Here is a 14,944-nt window from a genome sequence, read left to right as displayed (position 1 = left end):
GCCTTTGCGTGTTCTGGGTCATTGCTCTGTGGTTGCTAAGGGGTTCTGATTGGTTGTTAGCAAATTGCTATGCAGTTAATTACATTAGAATCATATTACTATACATACATTTTTGCAAAATGATTCTTACCTGGCTTGTACGTATTGCGGCAGTTTCCTGATGAAACGAACACTAGAGGTGCTACAACAACAAATTTATTTGATTTCTTTTCACACAAATTGAGAATGTCACAAAATGCTTTCTTTTAACATCTAAACACTTTTACTATAGCGTATGACTTGTAAGTCCATACATTTTAACGTTTACAGTACATTAAATAACCAACTATATTTATTCATTTGTTCAACTGCGATCACATTACATGATAGTTGCTCGACTGAAAAGAGCATTGCATTTTCGATACAAAGGACTGGGTCCTGAAGTGTCATAGAAGCACCACAAAATGACATGGTTGCTTCGGAAATTGCGTTTTTCATGTCACATTTGCTGTTTATGACACTATTGATTAGTTTTAGGTTTAGTGTTTAAGGTAAGTAGGTAGGTTTTGTTGATTTCAAACTCGATTGAGTTTAAAACCTAATCTGTCTGGGGGAACATTTAACTCGCGTTTAGCACCACACAGTGAACATTTCACATCGTGATACGTGTAAGGAACCACGAAATATCACTTTGCAAAAATGTTGCCACAATTCCATAATTTTCATGAGATCAGGCTGGTGTTCTGGATGACTGCTAGATGGATTCTTGCTTATCGAAGCTGGTCCTAAAGAGCCCATCTTTAGGTCCCAGTGCTCGAAACCCCTTCAATTTAAGTCTATCAGTTGTTTCCACTCATTTTATCACCCGCCAGATGGAATCAGAAGTCTGACTGCTTTAAAAATCAACAGCAAACCTCTCCACAACAAGCCACATGCATGTTCATGTTGGTAGTACAAATGGTACCAAAGTTTAATAGTTAGAATTAGAGGATTTGAAAAATCCCTAACCCTAATTATGAGCGACAATAATTGTGATGTTTTAAGATCTAAGCAGTCTGAGGACCAAACCTATCCTTACACAAGGTGAAAGGAGGGATCCACATGCAAGTTTGTACAAGAATACAACTAAAAATAACTGTCCTGCAACTACACAGTACACAGAAAAGAAACAGATCCAGTGCAAGACCAGTGACAACCTGACAGTGCAGCATAACTGTGCAGATTTGCTTACATGCAGGACAACGGAGAGACATATGGAGAGCATTGAACACAGGCTTTGAACAGACAAGCTTGAGGACAGGGCAGGATGAAAGTGGGTGCAGGGGAAGGGTTAACCACAGCTAATTAATACTAACTCGCTGAGCTTTGTTTGAAAAATCCCATTACACAGGAATCACGATGGAGCCATCACTGATATGGCTGTCTCCTCTCTTTCTCTCTCCCTCTTCCTTGAGAAAGCAACATCGCCTTGCGGTCACATTTCTGCTGTTCATGCACAACTTGTTTGGGATTCCAGTGGAGGCAGACTGTGTGTACATGGCTTTTCAAATGTGGGTTAGAAAACACAGATGGATTTCCAGTAGAGTCTCGTCTGCTGATTCTGATTTACAATTCGAAAACGCTCAACACATGCTGATAGATCAGAAATACACCTGATCCTCAGCGGCTTCTATTATTTGCTTGGTTTAGACGATTTCTTATCTCATTTCGATTTCTCTGAGCCAGTAACATGATGTGAAGTTCTTTAAAGTCAACATGAAACAGCAATCACAACCCATTTTACTTCTGTAATGTGAAATCAGAGCAAAACAGGATATTTAATGAGAAAAATATAGACAGGGACTAGATTTTGTCTTCGAAATAGATTCTTTCCTTTAGAATAACATCCAATGGTGAATTGTTCACAATAAGATCAGGAATGTTTTAAGAAAGTAAAAAGGTTCCATTTTTATTTCATGTTGATTTTAATGACCACATGAAATGGTTTGACATATGAAGTTTTCTTTTCTGTGTTGACATATTTCCTATTGAAATAGGAAGTTGGGACAAGACACGTCGAAGGGCTTGTCATTGTCTTTTGTTTGTCACAATCTGGCAAAACCATGATTTGCTGCTTGCTACTGCTAGTTGTGGTATTAAAGGGATAGTTCACCCAAAAAATTTAAATTCTCTCATCCTTTACTCACCCTCATGCCATCCCAGATGTGTATGACTTTCTTTCTTCTGCAGAACACAAACAAAGATTTTTAGAAGAATATCTCAGCTCTGTAGGACCACACAATGCAAGTGAATGGTGATCAGATCTTTGTAGCTCCACAATCACATAAAGGAATCATAAAAGTAATCCATAATACTCCAGTGGTTAAATCCACATCTTCAGCAGTGATATAATAGGTGTGAGTGAGAAACAGAACAATATTCAAGTACTTTTTTACTCTAAATCTCCACTTTAACTTTCACTTTCAGATGTGAAAGTGAAACTAAAAAGGCACCACATGTAACTTTCAGATGTAAAAGTGAAAGTGGAGACCCACACCTATTATATCGCTTCTGAAGATATGGATTTAACCACTGGAGTCTTATGGATTACTTCTATGTTTCCTTTATGTGATTTTTGGAGCTACAAAAGGACTGATCACATTCACTTGCATTGTTTGGACCAACAGAGCTTAAGACATATTCTTCTTAAAATCTTTGTTTTTTTTTTCTACAGAAGAAAGAAAGTCATACACATCTGGGGTGGCATGAGCCTGAGTAAATGATGGGAGAATTATATTTTTTGGGTGAACTATCCCTTTAAGGGGGAGGGGACATTCTCATTTTATTGCACAAAAATGTACATATGACCCTGTGAATGGTCCATTTACTGGAAAACACTGTCAATTTTCAATGTGCATATCTGCTCAAATTTATTTTGTCAACTTTTAGAAGTACGCAAGCATATAGATGGCCTCGAAACTAATAGACAGACTTAAAGCTACAAAACTCCAATTATGATTTCATAAAGTCTTTAAAAGGCACTGTGCAAGACAACCAGTTTTAGACATTCTCAAGATAAATGCACACGTGTCCCACAATCACGCTCTTCCGCCATCCTGACCCAGGGTATGACAAACACATCCACGATATTTAACGAGGCTTTCAAGTCCTTTTAGTCAAACAGAAAATCTGGCCTGAACAAATCACGAGCTGAGGGAATGACAGCTATGTGCTAAACTGACATTTGACCCTTGGACATTTTCACACACAGATAGCATGCGGCCGCACAATAGCCCTCGAGATTTAAGACAAGACGGATGAAAGACCATTAAACTTGAAGTTAAGGTGTCCTATAGAACCTTGTTATCGCGACTGAGTTTAAAGGTGAAGTGCTTAATGTGCATAGACAACTGTAAGCAAGCCATTAGCAGGCATTCCCCAAAAAGTGTAAACACCGTGGCTCTGTGGCACTCAAAACGTTGAGTCTGATCTCATTAAAATTACGTGACTGGGCAACGTTTTTGCAAAATGAAATGTCCACTGTGTGGCGATAAAAGAGAGTTAAATGTTCTCCCAAAACAAAGGCAGTTTTTAATGTTAATGCTCTATCGAGTTTTAAATCAACAAAACCGACCTCCCTACCCTAAACCTAAACCTAAATGATAGTGTCATATAAAGCGAATGTCGAAAAATGCAATTGCTGAAGCAACCAGGTCATTTTGTGGCGCTTCTCTGACACTTTCGACTCAGACTTGCATGTTCTTCAGGACTCGTACCCCGGTCCTTTGCATCGCAAGTGCAATGCACTGTCAAGCTATCGTGCAATTTGATTGCGCTTGAACAAGCTTATAAATGTAGTTGGTTATGTAATGCAAACGTTAAAATGCTAGTCATATGCTGTAGTAAAAGTGTTTAGGTGTCATAAAATAGAATTGTGTGAGGAACAGGGTGAAAAGTACGTGTAAATGAACTGAAAATCTGCTATTTTACTTGTGATTTGGTGAAAGTGAAAAAAAAAACCAAATCTTTATTGTCGTAGCGCCTCTAGCGTTCATTTTACCAGGAAACTGCTGTGATACGCACAAGTCACGTGAAAATAATTTTGCAGAAATGTTGGTATAGTAACGTGATTCTATGAGACCAGGTTGAAAATGGTGCTATGTTTGTTTGAGCATCCTGACCAGCCTTAAAAAGCAACATTGGCTCTACCAATGGCATGAGTTTAGGGCGGGACTATCTAGAAGATTGGGGGGAGTGCTCTGGAAACCTGTTTGAAAACAGACTTTATTTTTGCAATTCCATCTGGTGCTGCTACTGCCACAGAAATTACATGCTTTGCCTTTAAAAAGTAGTTTACTAAAAAAAGTAGCTGACCCCCAAAACCCCCCTTTCCATTACACAATGGTCACCAATGTCTATACTCATTAGTTTACTTTAAACACATCCAAAGCACACACTCATACACAAAGCTTCAGTAATTATGCTACCCTGGGGCTTGGGGTGGAAAATCATCACTTCGTCTGCTTCTAAATGGCTGTTTTTGTGGTTTAGCGGCAGTAGGCACTGATAAACCAGGAAAACAGAGCACAGTCCATGAGCCAACCGGGTAAAAGCGGACCACACAGAGGGAGAGCACGGCGAGACGAGAGCTGACCGGTCAGTCACTGGGCATGAGGGGGTATATAAGACACTGACAGACTAGCTGGATCTTAAGAGAACACAAACAGGTCAACGAACACACACACACACACACACACACACACACACACACACACACACACACACACACAAACTTACCCAAGGCATCGGCTGCTTATAAAGCAGTTGCAAATGATGGCATAGAATAGAAAAGGGGGTATAGGTGCAAAAAGGATATGCTTTTGTCAGTCTCGTGACCAAAATCGTATCGCTGCACAGAAATTCTACTTCATCATTTTCTCTAAAACAAACTGAGTTTAAAAGCATGAAGAATGTGAACACAGACAATAGAGAGGTCTTGTTCATTTCTAACACTTCTCTGTTTTATGTCAAGTATGCTGATATTTCATTTTCCACTGTTTTTATCTGTCCCACAGCCATTAGAGTCTTTGTCACTTGTATCACAATATGCAATATGCTGTGGTATCTTCTAAGAGCATTCATGAGTCGGTTTCTCATATTTGTCCTTCCTGTTTGGGGTGAGGGTTGAGACGTACATTTTGTTGTGTAAACAGAGTGCATTGTAATCTGGAAAAAACACATTTCTTGGGATTCTAGGTGATGTTGGATTACGTTAATTATGTGTTATGTGAGAAAGTACCTTCTGATTGGGCAATGGACAGCAAAACAATTGTGTGCGTTACTTTCAATGACACCAAAATAGCTGTATATGATTACTATACAGAAATGTCTGCTTTTTATTAAGTGATGGAACTGAAGAATGCTTGTACAGGTCACAAAGTAAACTAAAGTGCTGTATGTTTTTGTTAGAAACCAAAAAATGCCTTTATTCTATAAAGAAATGACACAACACTCCTGGTCCTTATGAGTCAGTCTCACAAAACCTAAGAAGAACATGTCCAGGTCATATTTCACAACAAAATCTGAGGAAAAAAAATAAGAAATTATGTTTAGCATAAAGAAAATGAAGCTCATTTTTGGACCATTAAGACTTGCAACATAACCTTCATGACAGTAAAGAACATTTCTCCCCTAATTCGAATTACCGTAATGCAATGTATAAATAAATGAATTAATACAAATAATTTAAAATAAAATGATATGTTATTTTAGCCTCTTTAAGGATTATTAAGGATTTTTGCATTGTGACATTACTTTCATCACAAATACATTTTCCTCGTGATTATCAAAAAAAAAATAATAATAATAAAATTATAATAATAATAATAATAATAATAATATTATATATATATATATATTTTGGCATAAATAAAATAAAAGTACATTTTTAGGACCATTAAGACTTGTGACAGCAATGTGACATTAACTTTAGGACAATAAAAACCATTTCCCTCAAAATTACATTGAAATAAAAAAATAAAATAAAAATGTTAATGAGAAATTATATATTATTTTAGCCTATTTTGGGAATCATTAAGATTTTTGCCAATGTGATATTTTTTATCACAAATTCATTTTCCCCATACATTTTTAATACTGCAATATATATATATATATATATATATATAAAAAAAAAAAAAAGAAGGAAGAATATTTTCATTTTTTTTTTTTTTTCTTAATTACATTTTATACTATTTAAATTCAATATTATTTGGTTATTTAAATAAATATTTGGGTCCAGACAGAATGATTTTCATTGATTTTCAATACAATAATGAGAATCTAATGAAAATGATCATTAAGAATAATGAGAATAATGAGAATTACAGACAAACTCAAAAATCTGAACATCTCATTACTGTAATGAGAATTAGATTTGTTGTTGTTGTTGCTTCATTGTCATTAAAATAATGTCACAATGTAACATTTTTTTTATTTTGTTTTAATTTTTTTGGTGCAAAATAATAATAATAATAATAATTTTTTATATATATTTTGGGGTGAAATATGTCCCAAACATGGTCGTTGTAACATTCACCCTTTTATGCACAGTAATAATCAATATTATAAGTATAATCATACATAGTTATTACATCATATCAGGTAGGTAAAGCCTCATAAAAGGATTAGATTAAGGATTTTACAGTTTGAGGCAGGAAGTCATGGTCTGTTTATATTCAATTGTGTAATCACCCCTCTCCTCTGCAAATCATCTTAAAACATTTTATAATATTTTGTGCTTCTAATACACTGTCTTACATAACAGGCTTAAAGTTTTGCTCCTGCATGTCCACTGTAACATGCAGAATGATGCTGTAGTGTTTCTCATCATTCACGGCAACAGTTACACGTATCTCATTACAGATGAGAAATATTCAGAGGATTAACTGCACTCGTTGCGTAACGTTCTGCTCACAGTGTCCAGATTACCCAACCATTTAAAAGTTTGCTGCACACTGAGCACAATGTTGTCTCACTTGAAGCAATGCCCCACAGGAAAAGATGTCATTAAGTGTTGAGATTACCTTTCTTTGCTTTCTTCTGCAGTTTAAGGGTGTCTGAAGATTTCTTCTTGATCTCCTGTCTAGCCTTCTTATATTCTGTGGAGAAATAAATACACAAGGATGACCTCAAACATGCAGAGGGTGAAAAAAAACAAAAAAACTAAGCCATACAACGAGAAGTGCATCTGTTATAATAAATGCAGCTGTATTCGTTGCATAACAGTTTTATGCCGGTTTAACAAATCTGGATTTTATTGGAAACGCGTGATGTCAGAGAGAAGAATTAGAGGCGAGATAAAAGTCAGGTGGGATTGGGGAGTCATGCACCTTTAGCGTGGTCTTTATCAAGTGTGTTTGCCCCTCGTTTCCATTCCTCCATCTGCTCCTGTAGAGGGTTTATCAGACACTCGATGAAGGCCCTGCAAAACAACATAAAAGCAAAATTAACATCGAATAAGATGTGTTTAATGTTTGTTCAGGCTTATTATCAAAAGGATACCTCCATGTACTTGCTGTATTACATGCCTATAGTAACTTTAAATGTTATTTGTTTAGGTCACTGAATGTATGAATGTAGATTTAACACAATTTTACACCTCAAATTCATTGGTAATCACACATAATGTAATGTCGGTCTGTCTCAGTAATTCATTTTATTTGTTTGCCTTTGCTCAAGTTAATCATTGGCTGCTTGTCACTATTTCTTATTGCATGCTGGGCAGCTATGGGAGGAACTTTAAAATTAGAAGTCCATCTGCAATCCCTGCTTTTGGGGTCATTGTCAGGAATCCGACAGCCAAAACAAAAATGTCTGATTTATAGCATAGCAATGGAGACGCATGAAGAATTTGTCCAAAATGTCTCCTGAAATTAGAACTCCGAATTTGCATGCCACACAGTGTGGAATTCTGGGAGAGATTGGGGAGTCGGACAGACTGGGGTTCCCTGCATTCTCTTAAGTTTTACTACCACAATAACAACCATCCGCTTTCCTCTCTACGGACAAAACTAACAAAAAATGCCAGAAAGACTGTTGGTTTTTGGTAATCCTTGCTATGGGGGGTTTCTAAATCAAGATTTAATGATATCTTAATAAGTGTGTAATGCATTCGCGAGGGTAAAATCAACATCCATTAAAGTGGCTGGGAAACTGCGTATATTCAGACCCCATATATAGTTCCTTAGTAAAGTTATGTTTAAACGAGATGGCATTACAGCCTGTCATACAATACTTAGACCCTTACAGATGTACTGTATACATACTGTACCAGTCAAAAGTTGTACACATTTGACTGAATTTATGTTAGTCGTGATCCTGAAAACATACATATATATATATATATATACACACACACACACACACACACACACACACACACACACACACACACACACACACACACACACACATACACTGGCGACTAAAAGTTTGGAATAATGTACAGATTTTGCTGTTTCGGAAAGAAATTATTACTTTAATTCACCAAAGTGGCATTCAACTGATCACAAAGTATAGTCAGGACATTACTGATGTTAAAAACAGCACCATCACTATTTGAAAAAAGTCATTTCTGATCAAATCTAGACAGGCCCCATTTCCAGCAGCCATCACTCCAACACCTTATCCTTGAGTAATCATGTTAAATTGATCATTTGGTACTAGAAAATCACTTGCCATTATATCAAACACAGTTGAAAGCTATTTTGTTCGTTAAATGAAGCTTAACATTGTATTTGTTTTTGAGTTACCACAGTATGCAATAGACTGGCATGTCTTAAGGTCAATATTAGGTCAAAAGTGGCAAAAAAGAAACAGCTTTCTCTAGAAACTCATCAATCAATCATTGTTTTGAGGAATGAAGGCTATACAATGCTTGAAATTGCCGAAAACCTGAAGATTTCATACAAAGGTGTACACTACAGTCTTCAAAGAAAAAGGACAACTGGCTCTAACAAGGACAGAAAGAGATGTGGAAGGTCAGATGTACAACTAAACAAGAGGATAAGTACATCAGAGTCTCTAGTTTGAGAAATAGACGCCTCACATGTCCTCAGCTGACAGCTTCATTGAATTCTACCCACTCAACACCAGTTTCATGTACAACAGTAAAGAGAAGACTCAGGGGTGCAGGCCTTATGGGAAGAATTGCAAAGAAAAAGCCACTTTTGAAACAGAAAAACAAAAAGAAAAGGTTAGAGTGGACAAAGAAACACAGACATTGGACAACAGATAACTGGAGAAGAGTGTTATAGATCTTAACCCCATTGAGATTTTGTGGGATCAATTAGACTGTAAGGTGTGTGAGAAGTGCCCGACAAGACAGCCACATCTATGGCAAGTGCTACAGGAAGTGTGGGGTGAAATTTCACCTGAGTATCTGGACAAACTGACAGCTAGAATGCCAAGGATCTGCAAAGCTGTCATTGCTGCAGTGGAGAACTCTCTGAAGTAGTTTAAGAAGTTCTGAATTTTTTTTTAAAACTGTAAATATATATATTTATAGGTTTTTAGAATAAATAAAATAAAACGTAAAATGTTCTGGTTAGAATGTTCATATTTAACCCCAAATCATTACACCGAAAAATGTAATTATATTTTGCATAATGAAAATAAAGCCTACATTTAGGACCATTAAGATTTTCTGCATTGTTGCCCCCCAGCATTAGTTTTGGGTTTATTTATAGAGTTATTTTACTCAAATAAGAAAACAGTTCTCTTTGAAAGAGCTTCTGGTCCTCGTTTATGTTGTGGTAAAATGGATATTTACACTGAAAACTGCCGGAGCTTGGCTTCAATGCTTTTGTGTCTCATACACATCCTGGTGAGAGCTGAACCGATGTCTCTGGTACCACCTGAAACACAGAGAGCGACAACATATTAAAAACGCTCCACAAAATGAATATGGGAGCTATAATACTAGCTAAAGACCCCATGAAATGGTTTGAAAACCCTAGGTTTGTTTCATGTGTTGTCACATTTCCTATTGAAACAGAAAGTTGGGTAGTAAAACCAGTTAAAAAAAAAAATAAAGCATGACTTGCTACTTGCTAATGCTAGTCGAGGAAGATGGTATTTATACTGTAATTTACATTCTCATTCTAGAAAGCATTTTATTGGACAAAAATTAGACTGTAGATTTTAAATGCACTTATCTGCTAAAAGGTATATGTACATCTCGAGTGTATATCTAAAAGTTTATTTTGTCAAGTTTTAGGTGTGCATTCGCAAACAGACAGCCTCAAAGCTAACCGACTTGGACTAAAATTGACCACAAAACTACATTTTTATTCTAAACTTTAAGCCATACATTGTCAAAATGCCTAGGTTCACAGTATGACACTAAAATTGACAACAGTATCCAAAACTTAGCCACACTGTGGCACCAGTAACCCTAACCCTTATGTCAAGAGGATTTTTAAAGAGAGTATGGCCGCAAATAAAGAAATAGTTCTGGCAAAAATGACAATTCTGTCATCAGTTACTCACCCTCATGTAATTCCAAATAAATGTGACTTACTTCATTGAAAACAAAAGGAGAAAATGTTAACAATGTCCATGCTGCTCTGATTTGTAAAAAACAAACAAACAAACAAAAAAAAAACACTAGGAATGCACCATTATTAAATCGGCCAATTACTGACCAAATTAAAATCAGCAAATCAGTTTTAAGCATGAAAATGGCAATGTCAAAAACAATGGTTCATTTATAATAATTAAATATGCAAAATATGCATAATATGAATTTGTGATGTTCTTTTATATATAGTACAAACATGGAAAACATAAATGTAAATTATTGTAAATTCATTTTTAAATATTTTTCCCTTCTATTTATCTTTTATTGTTGCACTCTTTTAAATGTTGTCCTGTCATGTGTTCAACAGACCCAATCCATGTTCAATGGGAATTATTTATTGTTAAAACAATAAAAAAGCTTTTGTAACTCTTTGTACATTTTTAAAACATAATTTCTGAGCAAAACCGTGATTTGATGACAAAATAAGGTAAGTGGCACAATATCGGTACAAGTATCAGCCAATAGGTTTTTGTTAAAATCGGTATTGGCAAAAAAAAATTCATATCGGTGCATTCCTACAAAAAACAGTACCGTAAAAGTAGTCTATATAACTTGTGCACCATATTCCAAGACTTCTGAAGTCATATGATGGCTTTATGCAAGGAACAGACTGAAATTTGAGTTATTTACTGAAAATCTTGTCCAATGCATTAGCTCTCAAACAAAATTATGCCACAAATGCTGTTTATTGAGCTAACTTGTACTGAACCCAGAACAATAATTTAAATTTTAATCTGTTTCTCAAATAAGGCCATCTAATGGCTTTAGAAGTCTGGCACTTTCTTCAAAACATCTCAATTTGTGCTCTTTAAAAAAAAAATTTAAAAAACAATGGCATTTTGGTTTGGAATGACATAAGCTTGAGGTTGAAATTATGGATGTGCGAGTCTAGTCGACTAAATGTTCTGATGCTGCTAGTCGACACTGGAATTATTAGTCAGTTAATATTTTCCCCAATTAAACTATTCAACATTTTTACACAAGAGGCTGCACTTAAATTACTGTCATATTAAATGTTACACATTTTAAATCTAATTAATAATACAAATATTATTGAAAAACAACTTTTGACTGTTTTCTGAAGGTTGGTTTCGTTTTAGACTAGTCGACTCCAAAAGTTTCGTTTAAACGTCAGTGAAATTAGTCGTTCCGCACATCCCTAGTTGAAATGAACAGAATGATCATTTGTGGGTGTACGATGTCTTTAATTTAAACCACCTTGTTTAGTAGCCACTCCCATTCATGTAAAAAATATTGGTTTTGGCTTCAGAGATCTTTTTCTTTTTCTAGTCACATCATTAAACCCCTGTTCCTGCCCTATCATTGCCACAATAGTTAGTGATTGACAGTCCTGTCCTACGGCAACAGGGGCCGTAACTAAATGGCCCGAAGCACTTGAACACAGCTCCTCATTAACCGCGCTCTCAAATCCTTGGGCTTTGTCTAAACACACACATCAATAGTGACCACACAATTACAGGGAAGAAACGTTCATTCCTTAAACCTATTCCACCAGTGTCAAATTATTTTCAGCATACAGAGATTAGAATGATTGCAGAAGAGATTATTGAGGAGCACAGGACTTCTTTTCTTCATGATTTCCTGAGACTGAAGGCCTTCTTAAAGAGCACAATATCACTCAGAGGGTTTGACAGCAGGCAGATCAGTACCGAGGTGTAATGAGGATGTGCGTGTGATCCCTGTCACCCACTGACCATACAGAGAGATCCTGTGTCTGAATATGCATGCTTTCTCTGTTACACAGTATGCAAAAAAGCAGTGCGTCAACTGAGTAGGATTTCCGAACACTAAGTTGTCATGATAGAACGGACGAACAATACCCAGATGGTGAACTGCACCACTGAGATTTTGAAGTGTGCTACCAGTGGGCACTTTACTATACCATATGGCCACAGGAGCTGAGGACCCATCAGATTAGAAAATAAAGTAAAAATGGTGGAGAATTATGAGCCGGGCATCTCTATTTAAGTGTGAGTGCTACAGCAACAAAGAAAGTTGTTCATCGTGGTTAAATTGTACTTGTTTAACAACCCTCGAGTAAACTCTTGACTTGTTGAAGGTTTAAGTTGAGACTGAATAGAACTAGCTGCAAAAAGACTTTCCATTGTTATCTTTAGCGAGCAGGTCAAGCTCTCTGAACTTAAAAGGATAGTTCACCCAAAAATGACAGTTCTCACATGATTTACTCACGCTCATGCAATCCCAGATGTGAATGAATTTCTTTCTTCTGCAGAACACAAATTAAGAGTTTTAGAAGAATATTTCAGTTCTATACGTCCTCACAATGGAAGTGCCAACATTTTGACACTCCAAAATCCACATAAAGGCATCATAATAGTACTCCATATGACTCCAGTGGTTAAATTCATGTGTTCAGAAGCAATATGATAGGTGTGGATGAAAAATTGTTTTATCATAAATTCTCCTCTCTGCCCAGTAGGGGGTAATATGCATGAAGAATGTGAATCACCAAAAACAGAAAAAGAAAAATGTGAAAGTTAAAGTGGAGATTGACTGAACAGGGAGGAGCATTTATAGTAAAAAAAAATATATATTGACTTAAATATTGATCTGTTTCTCACCCACACCCTATCAAATCACTTCTGAAGATATTGATTTAACCACTGGAGTTGTCTGGAGAACTTTTATGTTGCCCTTATGTGGTATTTGGTGCTTCAAATTTTGGCACCCATTCACTTGCATTATATGGACCTACAGAGCTGAGAAATTCTTCTAAAAATCTTCATTTGTGTTCTACAGAAGAAACAAAGTCATACACATCTGGGATGGCATGAGGGTGAGAAAATTATGAGAGAATTTTTTATTTTTGGGTGAACTATTCCTTTAAAGGGATAGTTCACCCAAAAATCTAAATTCTGTCATTAATTACTCAACCTAATGTCACTCCAAACCCAAATGACTTTTTAATGTGCAACATGCTTGAATACAAAAAAAAAAAGTGTACTGTGTACTAAGTAACCATGTATTTTTGGCAGAATGTTTATAGTTTGTATTACCATAGTTTGGGATTTTCTGTATTATTACTTATCATGGATAAGATGAATATCATGGTTAAAATATGATTACTATTGTAAAACCATGGTAAATTTTGTGGATATGGTTTTACTACAAACACCATAGTTGATCTATGGTTACATTTCAAAAGGAATGGATAAAATTTTTGTAAGGGAACCCAAAATATTTGAGGGAACACAAAACTCACAGTGAAGGGACGTAGAACTTTTTCAGAAAATAAATTCCCTCTCTGTCCTCTAAGGGACTTCGTTATTTGACTTAAGGAAAGCAAATAGTGACTCCAGTCTGTCAAGCTCAAAAAAAGAACAAAAAAAAAAAAAAACACCATAAAACCACAACAAAAGTAGTCGATATGACTCATGCACAAATACTCCAAGTGTACTGAAGCAATTCAACCTCTTTATGCAATTAACAGAATGAAATACAAGCCGTTATTTACTCTCAAATCAAACCATTCATAAAGCGCTTAAATCAGAAGAAAGAAAAGAACGAAAGAAAAGAAAGTCATTCATAATACCTGTTTACCTACAGAAAGTACTTAGAACAATAGTCGAGAAGTAAGTTCTTTATCAAAGTCAGTACATACTTTCCGACCAGAGTGAAGACCACAGCAGGGCCAGCCATGTCCCAGTAGAGGAGGCCAAAGCCGGGCTGCTGTGCACTCTAGAGGGGCCCCTTATAAGAAAAGCATTGAAAAGCACTGATTTTGTCTGGCCCTATGGAGACCCACTTGGCTGTGAGCAGCCCAAAGCACCAGTCACTATAGAGAATAAATGAGCAGCACTGCTGGAAGTGACTTTTAATCTTGCTCAGAAATGACAAAATGCCTTTGTGCTTTCACTTGTCAGGGAGCAAGAAAAAGATGGAGAGGTTCATTTGGACTTACAGACCCAACCCCCAACGACAAAATCTACGACCGTGCTGCAGGAATTATGCTTCAACTTCACCCTAGCCTGCTCTCTGTTCTTGGCCTCTGAAAACAATAAATGCTTCCTACAATGGTGTGTTTGAGTGAGGAGAGTGTGTGTGTGTGTGTGTGTGTGTGTATAGAGGACACAGTTCAGAAGTCTTCCAGCGTCTACTGGGCTTGTAAACAAAATTGGCCAGTTTCAACCACAAGCCTCACTGGCCGTGTCACGAAAGCTCTAATTACAAACACGCAATGTAAAATATTGTGGTTTGGTGAAGAAATGTGCAGCAAAAGGCTGTAGTTTTCAATAAAGCAACTGAACTTAGACCTTCAAACTAAGAAAGAATCAGTTGAAATATGTTCAAGATGAATAGTGG

The 14,944-nt window shown here is 36.3% G+C and overlaps 1 protein-coding gene across 19 annotated transcripts in view; it reads right to left on the bottom strand.

The window, feature by feature from the left end:
- Nucleotides 1–14,944, bottom strand: part of LOC127452500 (protein MTSS 1-like) — a 96,023-nt gene that overhangs the window by 23,427 nt on the left and 57,652 nt on the right. For 8 of the 19 annotated variants that reach the window (XM_051717963.1, XM_051717974.1, XM_051717969.1 and 5 more), the window contains exons 4-6: nucleotides 9,791–9,875; nucleotides 7,350–7,441; nucleotides 7,044–7,118 (exon numbers count right to left, since the gene is read on the bottom strand). In XM_051717963.1, coding sequence (XP_051573923.1) covers nucleotides 7,044–7,118; nucleotides 7,350–7,441; nucleotides 9,791–9,875 — 252 coding nt within the window. Of the gene's footprint in view, nucleotides 1–4,755; nucleotides 4,771–7,043; nucleotides 7,119–7,349; nucleotides 7,442–9,790; nucleotides 9,876–14,944 lie in introns of all 19 variants that reach the window. The other 11 variants (XM_051717971.1, XM_051717966.1, XM_051717976.1 and 8 more) reach the window with 2 other exon arrangements.

This window comes from Myxocyprinus asiaticus, chromosome 15 (genome assembly GCF_019703515.2).
Source record: "Myxocyprinus asiaticus isolate MX2 ecotype Aquarium Trade chromosome 15, UBuf_Myxa_2, whole genome shotgun sequence".
In the NCBI taxonomy this organism is placed as follows: domain Eukaryota; kingdom Metazoa; phylum Chordata; class Actinopteri; order Cypriniformes; family Catostomidae; genus Myxocyprinus; species Myxocyprinus asiaticus.
Note: the sequence above shows the minus strand (reverse complement) of the source record. Positions and strands in the feature narration are given on the sequence as shown.